A 24,918-nucleotide genomic window follows, 5' to 3' on the forward strand; every position below is an offset into this window, starting at 1 on the left:
AGGGGTGGTGCAGTGAATCTCATCTGCATGTGTCTTAGCTGCGTCCCAGACCCTTCATCTCTCCTCCGGGAGGAGGGTTGAGGAGAGGATGTTATAAATGTCATGCCAGGTGAGGCTATAAGATTGAGCTATATATTGAAATTCTTTAATATAAGAGTCAGGGTTAGTGGTGAAGGAACCGAGGCATTTTTCAATTTCAGACAGGTCTGTGAGAGAAAAGGGAACATGAACTGGCAGGATATCCTAGGCACCAGCCACCTGCTGGAGAGGGTAGAGGGAAACCGGCTAGCTATGTGGGCCATGAGAGCGAGTGTGTGGGGGACTCAGGGGATCCTGTAGTTTCAGATTGGTGGGAGGGCAAGTGGAAGCGGGGTCGGAAGGAGGAGTGTAGGAAGGGGTGGAAGGAGAGGCGGGGGAAGAAGCGAAAGGAGTGGTGGGAGGAGAGGCAGAAGGAGTGATGGGGGAAGCATTGGGGGCCGGCTGCTGAACAATGGAGGCTTGTGTCTAATAAGGTGGAGGCTCATTAGCAGGATCGAAAGAAGGGAAAGCGTCAGAGTTGGGGTTTTTGTAGCCAGAAGGACCTGGGCAGGGGAGCAAGAGGTGCAGAGAGAAGGCTTAGAGCAGAGATAAGAGAAGGCTTGGACATAGGGAATCTCCTTTCACCTTCCAGTGTGTTCACAGAAGTTATAGAGATCCCTGACAATGTTAGGGTTGAGTGTGCCATCTAGTGGTCATTTAGAGTCATTGTCCAATTGGTATTGTGGCCAAGCCTGATTGGAAAGAAAAATGATTTTGCCTTTAGATCAGGTGAGAGCCGTAGGGGCTTGAGGTTGGCCAACAGCCCAGAAGGTGTCTGAGGGAATTTTGGAAGGTCTAGCCCCCATGATGAGATCCAGTCCGAGGAAGACTATAGTGGGTGTTTGGCTGGTGGGCAGCCACCCCATGGCGATCAGGGACTCTCTGCTCACTTTCCACTCCATCCCCTCCTTCCCTTCATGGTTACCACGGCAACTCTGGCACACAGTGATTACGGCGCGCAGCAATTAGAGGCTTCATGATTACCATGGCAACTCCTGCTGGCAGGCAATGGGTCCTGACCTATCCTACAAATCCATATTACCCCGAGCTCCTCCCCACCAAACCTCGACCTATCCCGATGCCCCATAATACCTTAAGCTCTTGACTTCACCAGGCTATAAAAAAACTGGGCTGCCATTTCTCCGGCGTGACTTCTCCAGCCCTGCTCTTTGGGGATGGTGAACCTCGCCTGAGAGCGTGCTCTCAATAAAGCCTGCTTAAAGCCTGCTTGTTTTGTTATTTGGCTCCAGTTTGGCCTTCCCATCAGCGTCGACCTAACAGTGGGTGTCCCCGAGATATTGCTTTCTTGGACGAAACAGATTAGTGGAGGACCTCAAGGGAACGTCTTCACTGAGAGGATCGCCCACGCCCACGCCTCAGGAACCCGGTTCCTGAGGTGAGTGAGTTGGGACCTAGTACTAGGATTTTCCCAACTCGGTGTGGGGGGGGAGAGAGACAGAGAGAGAGAGAAAGAGAGAGAGAGAGAACCACGACTCATGGCGCGGCAGCACAAGAGGACTCACCAAGAGGACTCACCAAATTAACTGGTGGTGGGAGAATAATGGGAGCACACTGGCCTTGAGGAGGTCCCCTGTGAGCGAGAGTGGCGATGGTGGCACTAGTCTGGGATCAGGGGTCCCAGCAAAGCAGCTCAGATCCCAGTAAGTTTATCCAGACTTAAGGAAGGCAGCTCCCACCTACATAGGTTTGGCAGGCCGGTATAACCCCCCATCCAGGCACCCCTATATAGGGGATGTCTACCTTGTGGCCAAAGTAGGCTTGAGAGTGCAGCATATATCGGGAGGGCCTGAATTTACTGATTGGGAGAGCAAGATGGATGCCACAAGCTCACCTGGTCTCGGGTTTCAGCACCAAAATGTTAGGAAAACACTGTACACTGCACACAAAGGAGGCTCACAAGAGTTATCTCATGTCCAAAAGTTTAATAAGCAGGCTGGCTGGCCAAGAGAAAATGGTGCAGCAGCTTCTCTCAGCGGGTCTGGCCTTAAGTAGCATTTGGGAGAAAACAAGGGCTAGGGATGGACAATGAAAGGTGGCAGGAGATAAGGGACAGTGAGGCCTTGTTCTGCAAGGGATGAGACTAGCTGCTGAAGCAAGGTCTAGGGGTGGGCAAAGGAAGGTGGCTGGAGATGAGGAACAGTGGGCTTTGTTTTGCAAGGGATGAAACCAGCTGCAGCTTAGGCTGCAGAAGGGGCAGTTCTTATCACTAATCCAATCATGAAGATCTTGCCCAAAACCCAGCTACTTCCCAATGTCCCACCTTCTAAAGAATCACACCATTAGGGATGGTGTGCACGTCAATACTTGAATTTTTGGAGGACATACTCAACCTATAACATTCTGTTACATGGTTAGACTGCTAGGGTTCAAATAAGTGATTTTTTAAAAAGAAGCATCTACTGTGTGCTGAACACTCTATAGTCACTGAAAATATAGCCCTGAACAGGACCGAAGCTGTGTGGCCTCTTAGAACTGTCATCCTAGGAGGGAGAGATAACTTGAGGAATGAGGATATTCAGAGAACAATAATGGACAGGCATGAAACAGTACACACACACACACACAGAGCACAAATCAGGCAACTCAAATCTCATTTTTTCTCCTATCTCGTAGGCTTTGCTCCCAGCCAGGTCTTCCTAAGCTCTGTCCACTCCCCACAGCTGTCCTCTTCAGGGAAGCCATAGAGACTCCCCTGCCTCCAAAACACTGACCAGATGCGTTGGGACCCAACGTGCTGCTTCCCAAGGCCGCGCCTGCGCACTGCGAGCCTGGCGCTGGCTCCTGGCGGTTCCGAGTGCTGAAGCCGACCAGGACTCCTAAACCCAGCCTTGGCTGAGATTCTTCGGGGGCGGAAGCGGGAGTCTACTCAGGATCAGGGTATAGAAGATCCTCTGACCCAGAACAACCACTCCCTTTAATCTGGCCACATTTCCATTTCCCACCGCCACCGGATGGGGGAACACATTTCCCAAGGTCCTTTTGCGGCGGAGGACACGCCCACTTCCGGCAAAGACAGGAAGTCGAAGTGAGCGTGAGTAGAACGCCGGGGCGGGGCCAGCAGCTGGGCTGGACGCGCCTGGGAGAGGAACCCACTGTTCGGGCTCCGTGGGGCCGGGCGCCTGAGGAACACGTGCGTGGAGTGGGTGAGGATGCTGGACTGACCCCTGGAGGCGGGGTAAGTGTGTGACGGGACAGGTGGGCGGGAGGAATGCGTGCGACTGTGCGACCGCGCGGATCCCTGCACCTGCTTTGCTGTCCCGTGTGCAGTGGGATGAGACAAGGGTTTTAAGTGACGGATAGTCGGAATCCCTCCCGGAGGGGATGTCCTCCTCCCCACCCCAGTCTGCCTTGTAGATCCGTGTGGGCCACAGCCCTAGCATCCCGAGAAGGTGGGCAAGCGGGACTGCGGCCCAAGCAGTCCATGCCCGCCCTACCTGGACGAGCAGAGACCTCGAGGACTCAGCGCAGGTAAGAGTAACGGGTGGAAATCGAGCTTTGCATGCTATTCTTTGGGGTCCAAGTGACCCCAAAATGACCCTGCTCTCCAAGGCTGGTGAATCCTGAAGTCCAGAGATTTGTAAGGTCACCTAGGTCAAGTACATGGAGCTGACCTTAGGAAGGGACCTTGACTCACCCAGGGTCACTTCTTCCAGGTCCTTGTAGGTGTCACCAAGGACCCAGGGGGAGAGTATATTGTCCATTAGAACTTGACTTCTGGGTGCCATGCTGCTGTTCAAGGACCTTAGCATTTGTCAGATCCTTGTCCCCTGTGTCAGCGTGGAAATTGTGAATGAGATTCACACCTTTATCTAGAAATGCTGAGCGATTCCAACATTTCTGTGTCTTAGTCGTCAGTGCAAGAAAATGTTCACATTTCTAAACTTCTCTTGCTTCTCTTGTCACTGTCCCCAGGTAACTGAAGAGGGAGAGGGGAAAAAAAAAGCGGGAGACAGAGATGAATTGCTGTTCATAGCCACATTTTTCTTTGCTTGCTTTACTGTATGCAGTGGGAATAGGTAGCATTTATTGAGTGCTATGTATAGTCAGACATAGATCTAAGACTTTGGGGAATATTAACACCAAGCCTCACAACATTATAAAGTAGGGACTACCTTGTCTCCTTGTTACAGAGGAGGACACTGAAGTATACAGAGGATGAGTAATTACTAGTGAGTGGAGAGACAAGATTTGGATCCAGGACAGGATGACTCTGGAGTCCCTCTATACTGGCTATCATATATTCCTCTCAGTAATTGCCTGAGGTAGGTTTTCTTAACCACTTTTTGACAGTTGAATAAGCCAACCATGAAATGGTTAAGTAACTTCAAGAGTCCAGATCCTCAGCCTCCACTGAGTGAGTTGTGGTTTTCTTAAGCTTTATGATTCTCGGGTCTTATGTAAATAAGATGGAAATTAGAATATTATATACTTCAGAGAACTTTCTTAAGGATTAAATGAGCACATACATTTGAAGCACTTAGTGTAGTCCCTGTCACGTAATAAGAGTTCAATACATGCGGGTTCTTATTGTCAACATTATAATAATCCTTTGAGAAGGCAGTGGAACTTGAGGGAGAGAAGCCAGAATTAATTCAGATACTTAACACTCTTCCTGATTAAAGGAATCGAGTCAGGGTTGAGGGTGGGGTATCAAAACTGTTCATTTGTCATAAAGCAAAATGGAAACCATGTCTCATGTCACATTTGGTTCAGTTAACTGCAGTCCACAGAGACTGTCATCAAAGGTAAGGCCTCTTTCTGGAGAAGACGGTATTCTCCAAAGAATTCATCTTGTAAGAATCTTCCTGATAGTTGCATGGGGACATGTTTTCTCATGTCTGCTGGAGCACTTGAGTGGGAGACCCAGGTTGCTGACTGTTCTCATTATTATTCAGCTCTGTGCCTTGTGCAAAAAGCCTTCACTTCTGAGATTTCATGCATAAGATGGTGACATTGTTCCCTTCTTTCTTTGAAGATTGTGGAGCAACATACCTATACGTGTCTGCTAATGAATGAGGGGGCATAGAGAGAAGGAAAGGGACAGGGAGAGGTTGATTGGGTTCAACCTGAAAACCCAGAGCAGAAGGTAATCCCAGCTATAAGCTATAGTTCTTCCAATGAGTACCTAGTCTGTTGGGTGGGGAGGGTAGTAAAAACAGGTAGCTGAAAGGAAGAGAGGGTTTCTAAGCTGTGACTGTCAGTGCTTCTTGGTCTCTCACAACTCCTTTCTCCTTCAGCTCTACATTCTCAGAGTAAAGCCCCTTTCCAAATGAAGAGTCAGGAAGAAGTGGAGATGAAGGGAATTGAACTTGTGAAAACCATGTCCCTGGTGAGTTAGTATTCCCTCTCTCCAACACAAATAGTCTTGCTTTTCAAGATTTGGTAATGTTTGTTTTCCTCTGAATTGTCTACTTTAGAGTTCCACTCTGAAGGCTGTTTGCTATTTCCTCCATTTCTGACGAATGATGGGACCACAGGGATAAATTCACATAACCCAGTGCCTTCCCAGAGTTTCTTCTCTTCCTACCTGGTGTTTATTTTTCATTCAAGAAGTGACTCAGTCTCGTCCCTTTGCTTGTGCTTAGTCTTTTTATAGGCATCACATAAAACTGAAGTAGAGTCCTTGGAGAAAATTGAGAACCACTGTGTGCCTGGTCTCTAAGTCTCATTGCTGGTTCTCAGACAACTTACAGTCTGATAGAGAAATGACAAGGCAGCAAACACTTAACACAGTGTGGCACGTGCTGCAGGAAGAGGACAGACTGGTTGTGGGGTAGTGAGGAAGGACATTGATTGTCCATCTGGCACCTTTTTGTGAATTAGAAAAGAAGGTGCCCCTTCCTATAGACTGATAAAGCTTGGGATGGGTCACATAATCTGGCAAGAAGTGTATTTTATTTTAGTTACACCATACCTCTTTGGTAAGTGATCCTTGTGTGGGAGACAGTCTGCACCATCAAACTCACTGCTCCATGGGAAGGGCTGGCAGAGGATTTCATGGAAGAAATGATTCCTAAGTTGTATCTTTTTTTTTTGCTTCTTATGCAGGCACTCTACCACTTGATCCACACCCCAGCCCTCTTTTGCTTTAGTTATTTTACAGATAGGGTCTTGTGTTTTTGCCTGGGCTGACCTGGGCAAAATTCTCCTATTTATGCCTCCTACGTAGCTGGGATGACAAACATAATTGAGATGGGGGTGGGGGGTGGGGGAGGGGTCTCACTAACTTTTTGTCCAAGCTGACCTCAAACTCAACCCTCCTAATCTCTGCTTCCTGAGTAGCTGGGATTACAGACATGAGCCAGTGTGCTCTGCCCTGAGTTGTGTTTTGAAGGAAATAGAGGAAATCTGCAGGCACAGCTGGGTTGGGTGCCATTCTACCTAAAGTATGCAAAACTTCCATCCTTCTACTTGCCTGTGGAAACTGATCATCTTAAAATGGCCAGGGGACATTCTGCATCCTTTTTTTCTGTAGATGAAAATTGTTGACACTATTTTGCTATTTGATAGTGTTGTAGTAATCATCCTTATGGTTGAATTTTTTGCCCACATCTCTGTTTTTTTCTTTGGTTAAACTCATTTTTCTGTTGCTTCACCCTGTTTACAGCTGTTTATAAAAGACCCCTGAAAGAGAAAGAGGGGCTTTTTGGCTTTGGCTTGGGTTTTCACTTTGGACTTTGGCTTTGGGCTTCTTGGTGTGGGAAGCTTTTGGAAGGGAAAAGAATTGCTGAAGGGAAAAGAATGGCTAAAGAGTTGAACATAGGCCTTAGAAAAACTAAGCTAAAGAAAGAACTTTATACATAGACCTTAGAAAAGCTAAGCTAAAGAAAAGCCAAAGAAAGAACTTTACAGGGCAAGCCTAAGGACCTAGACTTTAAGAGTTATGCATATACAAGTCTGAGCACCAAGGCTTTAAGAAAGTTAAAGAGAGATGGGACAGTGTAAGCCTGGAGGCAAAAGACTTTAGGAGTGATTAAGCTAAGGAACAGCTAAGAGAAAACATGGGACAGAGCGAGTCCAAGGAAAGAGGTTTTCAGTAAGGTTTTTTTTTCTTTTTTTTTTTTTTTTTTCAGTAAGGTTTTAAAGAAGACTTTAGAAACAGGTTTAAAGAACTGCAAGGAGTAAGGCCTTAAAGAATAAAGGTAGAGAAAAGAAGCAATGAGGGTTGTGCATCTCCACCTGAGCGCTCAACACACCTGACCGTGCTTTCTGTCTGTCTGTCTGTCTATCCTGTGTCTTTCCTGAATCTCCAGTCACCCCCAGTTAGCTCCAGTTAGGTTTGGTAATAACAAGGGAGGGAGAAAGCTCACTCTAACAAAGGAGGGAGGAAAAAAAAGATCCCTCCAGCCTAGCTCTAGAACACTTTTCTTTTTCTTTTAGCAGTACTGGGGTTTGAACTCAGGGCCTTGTGCTTGCTAAGCAGGTGATCTACTACTTGAGCCACGCCCCAATCCCAGCCTTAGATACATTTTTAATGTTAATATTCTATGACCAACAGTAGAAGCTTTAGAACTATAATTAATGTCCTGGTTAAAATGCTAAAGTAAATGAAATTAATTATTATAAGAAGTTATTTGAGGGCTGGCCCCGAGTTCAAACTCCAGTTGCATAAAAAAAAAGCCATTTGATTCATAAATTTAGAAAATTATCAAATAATTTGGAGTAGTTCAAGTGATTTGGGTTTATATTAAAAACACAGTGAACAATTTATATGGCATCGTAACACCTTTTTAAATTATAATGCCACAAACATACACTGCCATTGCAACTTGTTTCTTAGAATACCTAAACATTTTAAATACCAGCATTGTTGTCATTTGTCAGAGAAATTTTTTTTTTTTTTGTGGTACTGGGGTTTGTGGAACTCAGGGCCTGCACCTTGAGCCACTCCACCAGCCCTTTTTTGAGATGGGTTTTTTTTGAGATAGGGTCTCATGAGCTGTTTGCCCAGGCTAGCTTTGAACCATGATCCTCCTGAACTCCACTCCTGTTTTTTTTTTTTTTTTCATTTTTCTTTTATTATTCATATGTGCATACAAGGCCTGGGTCATTTCTCCCCCCTGCCCCCACTCCCTCCCTTACCATCCACTCCGCCCCCTCCCTCTCCCCCCCCCAATACCCAGCAGAAACTATTTTGCCCTTATTTCTAATTTTGTTGTAGAGAGAGTATAAGCAATAATAGGAAGGAACAAGGGTTTTTGCTGGTTGAGATAAGGATAGCTATACAGGGCATTGACTCACATTGATTTCCTGTGCGTGGGTGTTACCTTCTAGGTTAATTCTTTTTGATCTAACCTTTTCTCTAGTACCTGTTCCCCTTTTCCTATTGGCCTCAGTTGCTTTAAGGTATCTGCTTTAGTTTCTCTGCGTTAAGGGCAACAAATGCTATCTAGTTTTTTAGGTGTCTTACCTATCCTCACCCCTCCCTTGTGTGCTCTCGCTTTTATCATGTGCTCATAGTCCAATCCCCTTGTTGTGTTTGCCCTTGATCTAATGTCCACATATGAGGGAGAACATACGATTTTTTATTTTTTGAGCCAGGCTAACCTCACTCAGAATGATGTTCTCCAATTCCATCCATTTACCAGCGAATGATAACATTTCATTCTTCTTCATGGCTGCATAAAATTCCATTGTGTATAGATACCACATTTTCTTAATCCAGTCGTCAGTGGTGGGGCATCTTTGCTGTTTCCATAACTTGGCTATTGTGAATAGTGCCGCAATAAACATGGGTGTGCAGGTGCCTCTGGAGTAACAGTCTTTTGGGTATATCCCCAAGAGTGGTATTGCTGGATCAAATGGTAGATCGATGTCCAGCTTTTTAATTAGCCTCCAAATTTTTTTCCAGAGTGGTTGTACTAGTCTACATTCCCACCAACAGTGTAAGAGGGTTCCTTTTTCCCCGCATCCTCGCCAACACCTGTTGTTGGTGGTGTTGCTGATGATGGCTATTCTAACGGGTGAGGTGGAATCTTAGCGTGGTTTTAATTTGCATTTCCTTTATTGCTAGAGATGGTGAGCATTTTTTCATGTGTTTTTTGGCCATTTGAATTTCTTCTTTTGAGAAAGTTCTGTTTAGTTCACGTGCCCATTTCTTTATTGGTTCATTAGTTTTGGGAGAATTTAGTTTTTTAAGTTCCCTGTATATTCTGGTTATCAGTCCTTTGTCTGATGTATAGTTGGCAAATATTTTCTCCCACTCTGTGGGTGTTCTCTTCAGTTTAGAGACCATTTCTTTTGATGAACAGAAGCTTTTTAGTTTTATGAGGTCCCATTTATCTATGCTATCTCTTAGTTGCTGTGCTGCTGGCGTTTCATTGAGAAAGCTGAACTCCACTCCTAAGTAGCTAGGATTACAGGCGTAAGCCATCAGTTCCTGGTGAAAGAAAAATATTTTATGAGCAGCAGAGTATGGTATAAAGGTTTTTAACACTGACTCTGGAGCCAGACTGCATGTACAAATTCTAGCTCCACTGAATACTAGGTATATCGCCTAATTTCAGTTCTATCAACTGTAAAATGGGGATAACAGTAGTAATTTATAGGACTCTTGTGAGGATTAATTAGTTAATTCTTTTATTTAGAAAAGTCCCTGGTGTGTGGTATGCCTTATCTAAACATTACTTGTGTAAGTCACTCTGACTATTGTTGAAGAACTAAGTCCATTGTATATCTGTTAGTCACTTTTACATTACTGTGGTAGAACACCTAACATAAACAACTTACTGGTTTTGGCTTGCTGTTTCAGGGAGTTCAGTCCATGATCACTTGGCCATGTTTCTGGGGTTGTAGTAAGGCAGTGGTTTCTGGTGGTAGGAGTATGTTTCTGATGCTGTTCACCTCATGGCAGACAGCAAGAAGAGAGGAAGGAAGGGATGGGGGACTGTGTGTAACCTTCAAGGTCATACCCCCAATAACCTACTTCCTCTGGCTAGTCCCACCTCCTAAAGTTTCCATTATTTCCCAAAATAGCATAACCAGCTGGGGACTAGGCATTTAACACAGGAACCTCTGGGGGACATTTCATATTAAAATAACAATATGCACTTATGCACGCCTGCATGTGCAAGTTCAATATCAAGATGTTTTTTATTTCCAACAAGTACATTAGAAAATAATAACTTACACTGAATTTGAGAGGAGAGGCTAACAGTTCTGGGTGAGAGGGACTAAGCACACACTTCACCTTCTCTTTCCCTTTGGAAGCTTCTATAAAATCAGGCCAGCATATCTGAGGTCTATGAGAAGAAATTATTAGCAGGAAGATTTGGAAGCAGTTCAAATTTAAAGTGTCACCAGACCTATGATGCATTTACCTTTTTTGTCCACCAGTATCTTCTAGCAAGGATTCAACAGACCAAAACTTGGAAGGAATGTTGGCATGGACAGAAAGAACTACAAGAAAAGCCTTCTGGTTGGTGCTTAGTGTGGAAAAGAATTCACCCCCCCCCCCGCCCCTTCAGAAGAGAAGAAAGAAAATCCCCTCTTTAAGAAATTTTCAGTTTTCTCTGCCCTTGCAGTTGCAGGGTCTCTACCAGTTAGGCCACTCTGCCAGCCCTTTTTTGTTTGGTATTTTTGAGATAGGGTCTCATGAACTATTTACCCAGGCTGGCTTCCAATCCTGTTTCTCCTGATCTCTGCCTCCTGAGTAGCTAGGATTACATGTGTGAGCCACTGGTGCCTGGTTTCTCTTCTCTCTCTACTTGACCTCTCCTCTTTCTACTTGACCCTAAGGGTTGCTATATTCTTGGGTAGTGTAGAGTGCAGTGCAGTACATTAGTCCCAGTTACCTGACTAGAGGACAAAAAAGGAGCTGCAGAGAAACCAAAATCACTAGAGACAGTGCAGAGAGGGCAGGGCTTTAGAAGTTGATGACAAAGTTGGTTATTAGTTGTGGGCTGACTCTGAGCTACTCATGCCTTTATCTCACCCTAAAGAATATAACTACCACAATCCTTACTGAGAAGTGAACTGAGGAACTGACAACCAGCCATTCTCAAGATGGCCACTGGGTGGTGCTGCACAAGCAAATCGAGACACTACAAAGGCTTTGATAAGAAACTGATGCTTTAAAAAAAAAAATTAGTATATATTCGTTGTACAGGGGGCATTTTAAATAGGCTTGCATTGTACGTTAGTTAGTTTGCCCCCTCCATCTTCCCTCCCCCTTGCAACCTCTTCCCTGCCGCACTTAAAGCACTTGCAAGAGGTTTCACCATTCTGTTTCATGTATGTATATGCAGCACATCAACCATATTTCTCACCTTCATCTCCTCCATTTCCCATCCCCCTCCATAAACACAGTTCACAGAGAAGGCTGATTGGAACTTGTAACCTATACAAAATGTTAACACTCTCCATAGTATTTAAACATGCAAAGTCTTCTAACATGTCTAAAATGTCCATTCAGTGCAAAATTTCTCATCAAGAAAAAACAAAACAACTGAAGAATCTCAATTCACAAAGGAAAAGGCAACAGATACTAACATCAGTATGATACAAATGTTGGAATCATCTGACAGATATTTTAAAGTTGCCCTAATAAATGCTCCAATGAGTAAGATTAAGCATTCTTGGAACAAATGGAAAAATAAGAAATCTCAGCAAAGGAACAGAAAACATGAATAGGAAATAAAAATATGATAATTAAGATGGTCTCTCTGGATGGGCTTAAAGGGGTAGAGGTTACAGATGAAACAGTGAACTTGAATATAAATAGAGCTTATCTAATGTGAATAACAGAGGAACAAGATTAAACTGAGCCTCAGAGCCCTGTGGGATAATATCAAAATGCCTAGTATTTGTATTATTGGAATTCCAAGATGAGAGGAGAAAGTGGAGTGTAGAAAAGAAAAAAATTTAAAGAAACAGTGGCTGAAAATGCCCCAATTTTAGTGAAAGTTGTAAACCTGTGGATCTGTGAAAGTCAGCAAACTCCACCATGATAAATTCAAGGAATCACTGCTTGGAAATTTTAAAATCAAGCTGCTGAAAACTGAAGACAAACTAAACCTCAAAAAGTAGTCAGAGAAAAATGATTAACGCATAACATGTAGAGCAGCAGTGAGTTGAATGATTGGATTTCTTGTCAGAAACCATGGAAGCTGGAAGGAGTTACTTTGAGCTTTTATAAGTGCTCGAAGAAAATAACTGTCAACCCAGAATTCTAGTCCTATAAGAATAAGCAGGAATAGAAGTGAAATAAAGGTTCTCATATGGATCAAAACTAAGAATTTATTGTCAGAATTCCTACATAATTGTTGTCACAGGAAGTTTTATTTTTTTTGTTTTGATTTTGCAGTACTGGGTTTGAACTCAGGGCCTCATGGTTGCCAGGGAAGTCCTCTACCACTTGAGCCAGTCCTAGAAAGTTCTTTAGATAAACACACTAGAAGGTAACCTGGACCATCAGGAGTGAAGGGAGTGGGATAGAAATGGCAGACTGCCTGTGAATGCATTGGACATTCTCAAGTTCTTTAATTTATCATCAGTGCTGAAAACAGACATAGTGGAATAGACATACTGAATAGAACAGTGGTCAAATGTTGGTGGCTGGATTCAGAGGCCATGTCTTAACTATAGTTTAATGCAAGTAGGTAGATGAAATTTAAGAACTTATACTGTAGCATCAAACCACTTATTTTACCATTTTGTCTTGGCCTTACCTTCCCTTTTTTGTGGGGCTGTGCAGGGGTGGTGCTTGGGATGTATCCCAGCGTTGTGTGCATGCTCAGCAAGTGCTGTACCACTAAGTTAAATGCTCTTCGCTTGATTCTTTTTTTTGAGGCGAGATCTCAGGCTGGCCTTGAACTCACAATCCTCTTGCCTCAGCTTTCCAAGTGCTGGGATTATAGCTGTGTACCACATGCCTGGCTTGTCCCACCTTTATCTTGTTCATCAGTAACAGTTCTTGAGCCAAGCACTTTACTCCTCTTTGTTCATTTAACTCCCACAATGCTGCCCTGAGGTAGGTACTAAAATCATTCCTGGGAGAACAGAGGCTCTGGAGTTAATTAACTGCCCAAGATCAACAGAGTCTGAATCCTTAGGCATAATCTTCCTTTCTTTCTAGTTTCATTCAGGGCTGATATTTATTTGAAACTCTTACTGAGATGTTGATATAAAATCAGTAACTGCCTTGGCAACCGTGGTGATGAGCTTGCCCTCCATGGTGATGGTTAGAATGCAGCCCATGTAATAAAACACAGGTTGCCTGACATGGTTCACATCACATCCCAGCAAATTAGAAAAAGATAGCTTTCCAAATGTGCTGTCTCCTAAGGCAAATACAGTTTTAAATCAAAAGAAAATAATGTTGCTAGGTGGTTTGTTGTTTTCTTTCATCTTTTAGTCATACCTCTGAACATCTCAAGAACACAAGATTTCTTAGGGAACATTGTGAGGATTGAAATCATGACCATTATTTGGGTGTCCTTTCTTCACACTTTGCCTCACGGTCCCTGCACTCTTTAATTTCTCTTATGTGGAGAATTGCTCTCATTCCTGACATGAATAACATAGCTTATTACTTGATTGTATTGTGTCAACATTTTTTTTTCATGTGAGAATGCATTCTCACCAACATACAATTACAAGTGAAGACTGGAGTATGTCTCTCTTTTTTTTTCCCTAATATATACAATATAACTTCGCAGAAAAGCTGTTCAGTAACTACCTGCATGAAACACTTAGACCCTTGGTGCTGTAACTTACACACAGCGTTTTTATTCAGTAGTAAGAACAGCATAACCTTTTACCCTAGAACCACATGAGGACAAGAACACCAGTTGAACAAGATTATATTTGTGTCATTTTAGGATTGCGTGACTTTCACAGATGTGGCCATCCACTTCTCCCAAGAGGAGTGGGAATGGCTGAATCTTGCTCAGAGGAGTCTGTACCGGAAGGTGATGCTGGAGAACTACAGGAACTTGGCATCGCTGGGTGAGAGTAGTGTTCTTCCACCTCCCCATGACTCACTGGCCTCTCCTGGTTTTCTCAGCATTTCCCCTACACTGTCCCTCTTTCTTCAAAACCATTTACAAGCAGAGCCAATTTTCATATCTCCTATGTAGGTCTTTGCATTTCTAAGCCAGATGTGATCTCCTTATTGGAACAAGAGAAGGAGCCCTGGTTGATAAAAGGAGAGTTGTCAAGAGGCCTGTGCCCAGGTGAGTGCCAGATGATTAAAGGTGGAGACATGTGCCAAGTGTCTTCTCTGTGGTATTAGTTTGCCCTCCCAGCATCCACTGTATGACACACCACTCTAATTGATGCTCTGTGTATATCAGGGTCTGTTTCTGAACTCAGTCTGTTGATGTTTACCTACTTCTGCTCACATACCACATTCTTAGTCATCCTGACTTTAAACATTTCTGAATTCTTTAAACAAACTGATGTTTTTTTAACTGTTTGAAAAAGTTTCCTTTTTTTTTTTTTAAAGCTGAGTTTATTGTGTTAGCATGTATAGTAGTTATGTCCTTCATGCTGCCTTTAATTATTTTTCTTTTTTTTTTTTTTTTGAGTCTGGGTCTCTCTACATAGCCCAGGCTGGCCTTGAACTCATGATCCTCCTACTTTAACCTCCTGAATTCTGGGATTTCAGGTATGCACCACACACCATATACAGCTTTATTATGTCAATTTTTTTTCTTTCTGTCTCTTCACACCACCCTCCCTTTACTGGAAAGTTTTTTAGTTACATAAGTTGTTACCTTTCTGTCTTTATATATTTTTCTATCTTAATTTTGAAGTTCATACACTCAAAATTCAAAATATCATCTTTTGATACCAGTATGAAAGAGGAAGAAGAAATTAGCTCATGTACATTCTCTTCTGTGTCCATCCTTTTCCCATTTACATTGTACTGACTGGAACTTTTGACCTATTTTATTAAAAAAAAAATTTTTTTTTTTTTGGCGGTACTGGGGTTTAAACTCAGGGTTTCATGCTTGCTAGGCAGGTACTCTACCACTTTAGCCACTCTACCAGCGCTAAAAATTTTTTTCTTATTTCCTTGCTTTGTGTCAGAGCTCCTTTTCTGATTTAAAAAAGCAAATAAAATACTGCGGTATTTTAAGGAAATGAGCCTCAAGTGATATAGTCACAGTTTATTCTGTGGCCTTTTCCTGCTTTCAGTTTTCATAGCTTCAAGAAGAAGATTGTTGAAGCAGTGAGGGTCACTTGTGGCCCTAAATGCACATTCATAGATAGGAAATAATTAAAATAAACATCCAATTCAAGATAGAAGAAAAAGAATAGAATGAATCAAAGGAAAACCAAAATAAATTATATGTAGTGATTTGTACTTCTAGAAATAAAAGAGCAATCAATGAATTTTAAAACAGGAGATCTCGTGAGAAATCAAATGTGTACCTTTTTAGAAAACCAGTAAGTTATATAATCTGTTGGGTCAAATGAGAGAAAACATATAAAACCACAGATGCATAAGGACTTAAAAGAATCATGAATCTGTTATTCTCAATAAAAACAGATTCTGTAATTTGAAAACATAGATGAAGTGACCTTTATTCTAGGAGAGTACAGAAGTACAAAGTGGCACAGCTGACACGACAGAAGGTAAGACATATAAAAACAGACCACTTCCCATCAAAGAAATTCAGGAAGTTGTGCAAGAGCTGGCTCATCCAAGAAAAGAAGCCACAAAATCCCAATAGTTTCGTAAACCAATCCTGTAAACCTGTAAGAAAAAATATCACCATGCTGTTTAAAATTCTAGAATAGAGGATAAAAAGAGCAGTCACAGACAAATCCCAACCACAGACCTTGGTGCCAGATCTTACACATCAGGTTGTCACATGATGTGATACAGTTTCATTTCAAGAATGCAAGTGTGGTTGGTCACCTAATTTTATTTATGAAACACCAAAAACACGGACTTTTGGTGGACTTTAATAACTGTTTGATTCACATGGTTTCATTTTGAAAGTTTCCATTCTTCTAGTATTTAATAAAGCAAATGTTTGTTTTTCTTGTTACCTTTCAGACCTGGCATATATGTGGGTGACCACGGAATTATCGCTAATGCAGGATGTTTGTGAAGAAAAATTATCCCAGGCAATAGTAGAAAGACTTACAAACGATGACCTTGAGTGTTCCACCTTAGGGGAAAACCAGAAATGTGAAGACTTGTCTGAGACAGCGTCACTTTTTCAGAGAACACATTTTAGGCAGGAGACAGTCACTCATATAGATGCCCTTATTGAGAAAAGAGACCACTCTGCTAAGTCTGGGATGGATTTTCATCTGAATACATTACCTTATATAAAACAGATTATTCCCATGGAAGAAAGAATACATAATTTTGATACAGACAAGAAAACACATTCAATTGTAAAAAAACACAAGCGAGATTATGGAGAAAAGAAACTTTTTAAATGTAATGACTGTGAGAAAATGTTCAACAAAATCTCAACCCTTACTCTTCACCAAAGAATTCATACTGGAGAGAAGCCATATGAATGTATTGAGTGTGGGAAGGCCTTCAGCCAGAGTGCCCATCTTGCTCAACATCAGCGAATACACACAGGAGAGAGACCCTTTGAATGTGCTGAGTGTGGGAAGGCCTTCAGCCAGAGTGCCCATCTTGCTCAACATCAGAGGGTCCACACTGGAGAGAAGCCTTATCAGTGTAAGCAATGTAATAAGGCCTTCAGCCAGCTTGTACACCTCGCTCAGCATCAGAGGGTCCACACTGGAGAGAAGCCCTATGAATGTGTGGAGTGCGGGAAGGCCTTCAGTGACTGCTCATCCCTAGCTCATCACCGTAGGACTCACAGTGGGAGGAGACCGTACCAGTGTATTGACTGTGAGAAGGCTTTCAGGCAGAATGCTTCTCTTACACGCCATCGGCGCTACTACCATACTGGAGAGAAACCCTTTGATTGTATTGATTGTGGGAAGGCTTTTACCGATCACATAGGGTTGACTCAACATAAGAGAATGCATACTGGAGAGAGACCTTACAAATGTAATGTGTGTGGGAAGGCTTTTAGCCATGGCTCCTCCCTGACTGTACATCAGAGAATTCATACAGGAGAGAAACCTTACGAATGCAGTAACTGTGAGAAAGCCTTCAGTCACCGTGGCTCACTTACCCTTCATCAAAGAGTTCACACTGGAGAGAAGCCCTACGAATGTCAGGAATGTGGGAAAGCCTTTCGGCAGAGCACACACCTCGCTCACCATCAGAGGGTTCACACTGGAGAGAAACCTTATGGATGTAAGGAATGCAGCAAAACCTTCAGCCAGAATGCACACCTTGTGCAACACCAGAAAATGCACACTGGAGAGAAACCTTATGAGTGCCAGGAGTGTGGAAAGGCCTTCAGTCAGATTGCACATCTTGTTCAACACCAGAGAGTTCATACCGGCGAGAAGCCTTATGAGTGTGTGGAATGTGGGAAGGCCTTTAGCGACAGCTCCTATCTCATTCAACATCAGAGACTCCACACTGGCAAAAGGCCATATGAATGTCTGGAGTGCGGGAAGGCATTCAGTCAGAAGGCGTCCCTGATTTGCCATCAAAGATGTCATACTGGTGAGAAACCTTATGAATGTGATGTTTGTGGAAAAGCCTTTAGCCACCGTAAATCCCTTACTCTTCATCAGAGAATTCACACAGGAGAGAAACCTTATGAGTGTAAGGACTGTAGCAAAGCCTTTAGCCAGATTTCACATCTTACACTGCACAGGCGAATTCATACTGGAGAAAAGCCCTTTGAGTGTAAGGAGTGTGGAAGAGCCTTCAGGCAGAGTGTACATCTGGCTCAGCATCAGCGAACTCACTCTGGAGAGTCAGCCTCAGTTTTCCCCTCCTCACTCCCATACCAGGAAGTCCTATAAATTCAATGTTCTGAATGCCTCTAGGATCCATCTGCCAGTGACATCATCGTAGTCCAGGTGCCACCATCTCATTTGGATTTCTGCAATATGAAACTGTTGTCCCTCTTGTTCCCTCAAGTGCGTTAACAGTATAGTTTAATCTTTGAAAAATAAAATATACATATTTTCTATTTAAAACACTTGCTTTGCTGGGTGCAGTAGTTATGTGGGAGGTGGAGATTAGGAGGATTGCCGTTGGAGGCCAGTCCAAGCAAACAGCAAGACCCCATCCCAACCAATAAAGAGCTGGGTGTGGTGGCCTGTCATCCCAGCTGTGCAGGCAGCATAAATGGGATTGCAGGTCAGCTTGGGCAAAAATGTGAGACCCTACTAAAAATAAGTAAAACAGAAAGGGCTGGGGTGTGGCTCAAGAGATAGAGTGGCTAACAAACATGAGGCCCTGAGATCAAACTCCAGTATCACAAAAAAACAAAAATGGAAAAAACTTGCTTTGAAAAATACCCATTTTAAGGGCTTGGCTTACAATCCTGGACATACACTAAATGCTGGCCATGAAAGGCTTTTTTTTTTTTTTCTTAAGCAATCTTAGCCTTTCTTACAGTCACGTTCAGCTGCATGAAAACAATCAGCAGGTCAAGACTAAGAAAGCTACTGTTGTAGAGCAGAGGAAAGCTCTTTACTTTCCCAGAATGTAGAAAAGGTGCAGAACTGACAGCCATCTGGTGCTTGAGGTAACGTGGTGGCTGACCATCCCTTCTGTAAGAGTGTAAGTACAGGTAGCATTGTTGATGAGAACTCTCACCTCCCGACACTTGGAGATTAAGCCAATTAGAACAAAAGGTCTTGGTAGAATACAGCCCTACCCAGGGGATGGATGGTATTAAAATTAGGGTTGGAGGCATGGCTTGGTTGCGCTCGACTAGCAAACACAAAGCCTTTGAAACTCAATATTGAAAAATTTAACAAGCTAGAGAGCTTAAGTACACAAATAGCTGTGAAATAAACTGAAAATAATGCTTTTGATGCTTTAACCATTAAAGAAGCACTACAGACAATCCTTGTGGTATTTGGATTGTTCTAGAATATTTTTTAATGCAATGAAACTTCCCATATTAGTCCATGAGATTGGCAAGACATAAAAAAACATGAAGTCATACTGCAATTAGCTTTGTGTGTAAATACTAAATTTTTTAAATATTAAAAAGGGCTGTGCATGGTGGCACACTGTAATCCAGTAAGAGGCATGAGGATCTTTAATTCGAGACCAACCTGAGTTATATAGTAAGACCCTGTATCTAAAAGTAAATAAATAGAGTAATAAAAATTAGGAAGGTTATGTGTGTTTCTGTATAGAAATACTCATATGTAAAGATATGTCTAAGTTAAATATGTGCATTTATTGATACTGCAATAAAAAACTCAATTTGTAGGCTGATAATCTAATTCTGACCACGTGTAGATTTGTGACTAGTGAGGAGTGTAGATTATGTTGGGAATGCAGAGCTCATTTACATGGTATTGAGTATTTTCTCATGCCAGGCACTGCAGGATACAAATGGCCAAAATTTTTGTCATCATTCAATGGGAAAAAACAAAAAATACTGTGTGATAGATATATACTATGTACCACAAAGAGAAATGATCTAAAGGGGGAGTGAGGAAGTGCTGGTGTGGGTGCCTTGTCCCCAAAACATGGGGGCACTGGAGTTAGAGGGTGAGGTGACTCATGCACAAAGGGCACCATAAGAAGAGTCATGATAGTCCCAAGGCAATTATTTGTGATACTTTTGAGTGTTGAAGGGAGAGGTGATGACTTCACCAGGATCATGAGAGTTCTGTCACTCATAAATGGTGATTTAGAGACTGTTAGGGTAATTTTTGGTAGTGGCTTTGTTGAGGTATGATTTACATACTATACAATTTTGGATGAGACCCTGGTATCCCCTAGTGCAAGGTTCCACTTTAAGTGGAACCTTGTATAGTCAGTATGTATATTCAGTATATTTGTATATTTGTGTATTTAACTGGAACCTAATGTATTCAGGCTTGTACATACTCTCTCACCACAGCCAATTTTAGAATATTTTTCACCCCCAAAAGAAGTCTCATGTTGTCTAGTAGTTACCCCACTCCTGAAGGAGTTATTTTTCTGTACCATCCAGAGCTCTCAAGTCCCCTCTTAGCTATGGCCTCTGACAGTATAGGGGTCCCTGTAAAGAGAGCTCTTAACTATATAGAGCACAAGACTGATAGAAAGTGGGGTTTTAAATTCCCTCTTCTGATTTAAAAGGGTAGATCTCATGATGTGTTCTTAACACACACACACACAGCATGATAGCTCCAAACTAGAAACAATCCAGGTATCATACCCAACTTGTGATCCAGTCACTGCTTTCTGCAATAAAGTTATAAACTAAACGACTTGGATCTATCTCCAGAGAATTATGCTGAAAGAAAAAAAAATGAATCCTGTAGTTCACATACTGTATGATTCTATTTGTATATAATATAGATTATAGAACTTCAGCACCAACAACCTTGTTTTAGTTTGGTCTGTGGGGGCGGCTCAGCCACATCAGTGGCCTCATGTAAATTTCACTGAACATGTGCCATGCTCATTTGCTACTTGCACCTCTCCATGCTTTACCAATGTTCCACAAATAAGCACACTATAGGGTTGTAACTTGCAGGGTCACCCCTCAGTCCAGCTGAAACCGGAGTTTTGGACCTAAGACCCAAACTTCTGAGATTTCATATGCCAGGTCCGGCTACCTGTTCCTAAATGACAAAGAGGCATGTTGAAGGCAGAGAAAGATTTATTACACGGCCCTGGTCATGCCATGGGAAAAGGCAGAGTAAGCACTTAGCTCATTTTCAGCCATCTTCAGGGTACAGTCACGAGTTACAGGTTTAAGTAGACCAAGAACTAGAAGCAGGGGACAAAGGTATGCACAATTACAGTCCCAGTCACAGGAGTGTTCTGATTGACCATTATCTCAGTCCAAGGGTTCCCAGAGGGGTTCCAGAGAAGATGTCATCGCTGTCATCACTTGAGGGGAGCAATCTGGTTCCCATGAGATGATTGCTCCTGCTCCAGGGTGCAGCCTCATCATTACAGGTCATTGTCCTCATGTGCGGGGTGGTCTGTCCTGCAAGTCTCCACTGTTCCTTATGGGAAGTTTCAGTCCCTTGTCATAAAGATGTTATCAGTTCTATTCTTTCTGGAATCCAAGGTGATCACAAAGTGAGTGAAAATAGAATGGCTTAGAGCAAAGACAGATATAAAATGGAGGCAGGGGTGCTAGGCTTCTCCTGTTTTTAGTTAATTCATGTGTCCAAGTTAGGAGTCAGAATTTTTCAGCAAAAGCGATTTGAGTGTCTCTTATACAGCCAGTGACACCTGCAGAATGTCATTTATCAGTCCCACCCCTCCTCCCAACCGTTCCTCTTTCTCTCCTTCTGCCCTTTCCCTTCTTTGCTCCCCCAACTCTGCCTTTTCTCCTCCTCTTCCCGTGCTTTTCCTCGTCCTTATGCTTCTTTCTTCCTCATCCTCACTCTTTCCACCCTTTCTCCTTCCCCACCTTTCCTTCCTCTTTCCTCCCTCTACTCCCTTTCCTTGCTGTAGTTCTGCCAGCTCTCTTCAGCCCTTCCAGCTCCCATCCCTGCTTGTCCCATTCATCTCCCCCTCCCGCCCTGCCCCCGGTCCTCTCTGCTTCTCCACGTCCATCCTCCAGGCCCCGCCTCCTAGGCCCCGGGGCCCGCGGAGGCCTGTGGGAAATGGAAGCTCGCAATCCTCCCCAATTCGGTTCTGCTCGGATTCTTCCGGCTGCGAGGCGCTCGGTGGGAAGGGCTCGCAAGGGTGTTGATTGCGCGTGGGATTCTGGGAAGTGTAGTCTGGCTCCATCTGCGCAGGCGCACTGCGCCTGGGCGGGCCTTGCGGGCGCGGTTATTGTCCCACCGGTGGCGCGCGGGTGAGTCCTGCTGCTGGAGAGGCGGGTCCAGCCCACCCTCTGCCTCTACCTGGACTGACCCTGGTCCGGGTAGGGGCAGACTGTAGGAGAGGGTGTGTGGGCCCGGGATAGGGTGCGGATCAGGGGAGAGAATGTGGAGGCCAGGGAAGAGGGTGTGCGGGGTCGGAAAAGAGGGTGTGTGGGGCCAGAGAGAGTTTGGTCCAGGGGAAAGAAATGTAGGGAGCAGGGAGATGGTGTGCCAGCTGTGGAAGAGGGTGTACAGGGCCGGGGGGAGGGAGTGTAGGCCCAGAGTGAGGGGAGAGAATGGGCACTGAGGAGGGAGGGGACACAGGTAGATCTGTAAGTGCAGAGTAACTTGAGATCCTGGCTGTGTCTTCTGATGTGTCTGCGTGTCTCCTTGCAGGGCTGTGTGCTGTATCTGGATGTCTTCCTATGGTCTTGACTGCTCGTGTGTACATCAGTGTCCTTCACACACACTTCATCTAAGTCTGTCTCTCAGGCTTTCTGCCTTTCTCTACTGGCCTCCTGTGTCCAGTCTTTTGTGTGGTGTGTGTCTGCAGTGATCCCTGTTTATGTGTCTGGGTGTCTATGTGTGTTGTCTATGTGTCTGGGTGTCTGCTATGTCCTGTCTTTACCTCTGTGTCCCTGGTGGGAATGAGTGTTGGGGGTGTGTCTCTTCCTATCGCTATGTGTCTTGCCTGTGTCTCTGCGAATTGTGTGTGACTGTTGGGGTGGGTTCTGTGCAGCTGTGTCTGGATGTGCCCCCTTCTATATGTGTGTCACAGACCCTGTGTGCCTGGACAGGTGGGCCTAGCAGAGCCATGGCCTGTTGGCCTAAAAATCCCTATCAGCCTCCTTCTTGCCCTAGAGCCATGTCTGGCCCTCAAAAGGCTCTGGAAGGCAGGAAGCATGTGTGAGCCATAGGGTGTGTGGCCTCTGCCTCCCTCAGGACCTTCTTAATGGTCCTATAGGGTCTCAGTCCCCTATTTCTTTCTACCACTGAGAGATCGATTTCTCCATCCAGTGCTTTTCTGAGCACTTTGCCACAGGTACTCCCATTTACAGGACTCCCAGCAACCTTGAAGTAGGTACCATCCATAAGATGGGGAAACTGAAGCTGGGGGCTTTAAGTGAATCACCTAAGGCTACATGCAGGCATCAGTTCCAGAACCGCCCCCCCCCCCTGCAAATTAACCACTAGATGGATGGGAAATCCTTCTTTTCCCTTTCCTCCCAGCTGAGACCAGGATACAGGACTTTTCCCTAGGGAGTCTCCCAGTGAAACAATGGAAATGAAAGGAAGGAAGGAAATGCCAGAAATCTCCTAGGAGGAAGAGGAATGAGAAGCCACTGGCTCTGCAGCCACTCAGGTGACAAATGGGATTCTCCTGTCACTGGCCCATGTTCCTGGGCAGATAACTCCCAGGGCTGCATTATGACTTTTGGGGTCATTTTGCCTTCATGGGCTCCTTGCTCCATTAAAAAAATAAAAACTGATATTGTATCCTATGATTTCACTGATACACAGACAAATATAATCCAGGCCAGATTAGATTCACCTTTTTTTTAGGATTTTAAAATAAGTTGGACCATTGCCTGTGTTCCTGAAGGTGCTGACGGCCAGGCTGTGTGCCTGCAGGACAGGTGCGCAGCCCAAGGAGCCAGAGCTGACCCTGTAGCTCAGGGTGAGGGTCAGAGACCACTAGCCCAGAAGGAACATACTTTTAAAAATTAAATTCTGTTTCAGAAATTATGACAGGGAATCTGAGGTTGCTGCACTCCAGGAAGCAATTCAAAGAAATAGAAAAAATAGTTAACAACTGTCCTCCCCTTCTCATTCCCACTCGAGCCCTCTAGGCACCAACTTGGCCTCTTTCACACCCTTCATGAAGAGATGCATGCTTGCCATGGGGGTAGGGGAGTTCCACAAAGGGTTACTTACAAAACCACTAACATGGACAGACTCAGAACTAACCTGCTACCCTAGAAGCTACCTGATCTTTCACAGTATGGGGGCACCAGCATTTATTCGACCTGTTCCTTTAATAATTTTTGTTCGTTTTGTTTCCAGGCTTTTTGGTTGGTTGAATTGGGTTGTTTTCTGATTTTGCTTTTTCAGGCTCTAGGGAGGGCGCTGCAGTGACTTTTTTTTTTCCCCCTGTGCATAACCCTTTATTTACGTGGAGTTTTGTAGCTTTGGTAAGGACCTTTGCAGCTGGGTGACCGGGTTTGTGTGTTGCCAGCTCAGTCTGGTTCAATGCCTTTAGCAGTGGTGAGAAGCCTGTTCGCTCGCCCTTGCATGAGATAGAGGGCAGCGCATTGGTTCAGCCAGCTCGCCATGTGGACGTCTCCCATGAGCCAGACGTTGTCCTAGATGCCCTAGAGACAGTACAAAAAGGATCGTTTCCGTCCCTAGATGCCTGCGACTGGTGGAGGGAAGACAAACGACAAAGACTGAGGAAAGTGGTTTGGGGAGGAGGGATAAAGGAGAATGATGGCGGGGGTGAATTCAATAATGATACAGTGTAAGAACTTTTGTAAATGTCACAATATGAAAGAAAATACAATTGCAAAAAGAAAAAAAAACGGTGGTTAATGATGTGTGCCGCAAGAAGGCAGAACTCCTGGGGTTCACGGGCTGGGAGTGGGCGACTCCGAAAAGCTGGCTTTGGGCTGACCAGGGGCTGGCGGCATTTGAAGCTGGAGGTCCAGGAGGCGGGGCCGGTGGGTGGGGCTGCGCTGACCCCGGCGACCAGTAGGAGAGGCTGGTGTGGGAGGTAGGGTGATCAGAAAGCTGTGTCTGCGTGAGGGGTGGAGCTGCACGGGAGGCGGGCTGACCAGAGGCGGGACTAGCCAGTGGGCGAGGTCTGTGTGGAAGGGGGCCAGTTGAGGGGCGGAGCTAACCAAACTGCTAATGAGTGGAGCTCACCAGTGGGCGGGGCCGCACTGAAGACGGCGCTTGTGTAGGTGGGGCGGTCGA

General features: G+C 44.3%; 1 protein-coding gene across 1 annotated transcript in view; it reads left to right on the top strand.

Annotated features, from left to right (window-relative positions):
* Window positions 1-2,817: 2,817 nt before the first annotated feature.
* LOC109701984 (uncharacterized) overlaps window positions 2,818-24,918 on the top strand; it is a 42,777-nt gene continuing 20,676 nt past the window's right edge. Inside the window, 11 exon segments of the mRNA XM_074057383.1 lie at window positions 2,818-3,567; window positions 4,230-4,361; window positions 5,337-5,428; window positions 13,920-14,046; window positions 14,178-14,273; window positions 16,109-17,964; window positions 21,702-21,807; window positions 21,880-21,938; window positions 22,012-22,112; window positions 24,182-24,367; window positions 24,620-24,693. Of these exon segments, the coding sequence (XP_073913484.1) occupies window positions 5,369-5,428; window positions 13,920-14,046; window positions 14,178-14,273; window positions 16,109-17,964; window positions 21,702-21,807; window positions 21,880-21,938; window positions 22,012-22,112; window positions 24,182-24,367; window positions 24,620-24,693 (2,665 nt within the window). The 5' untranslated portion in view covers window positions 2,818-3,567; window positions 4,230-4,361; window positions 5,337-5,368.

The sequence above is a fragment of the Castor canadensis genome, chromosome 16, assembly GCF_047511655.1.
Source record: "Castor canadensis chromosome 16, mCasCan1.hap1v2, whole genome shotgun sequence".
NCBI lineage: Eukaryota > Metazoa > Chordata > Mammalia > Rodentia > Castoridae > Castor > Castor canadensis.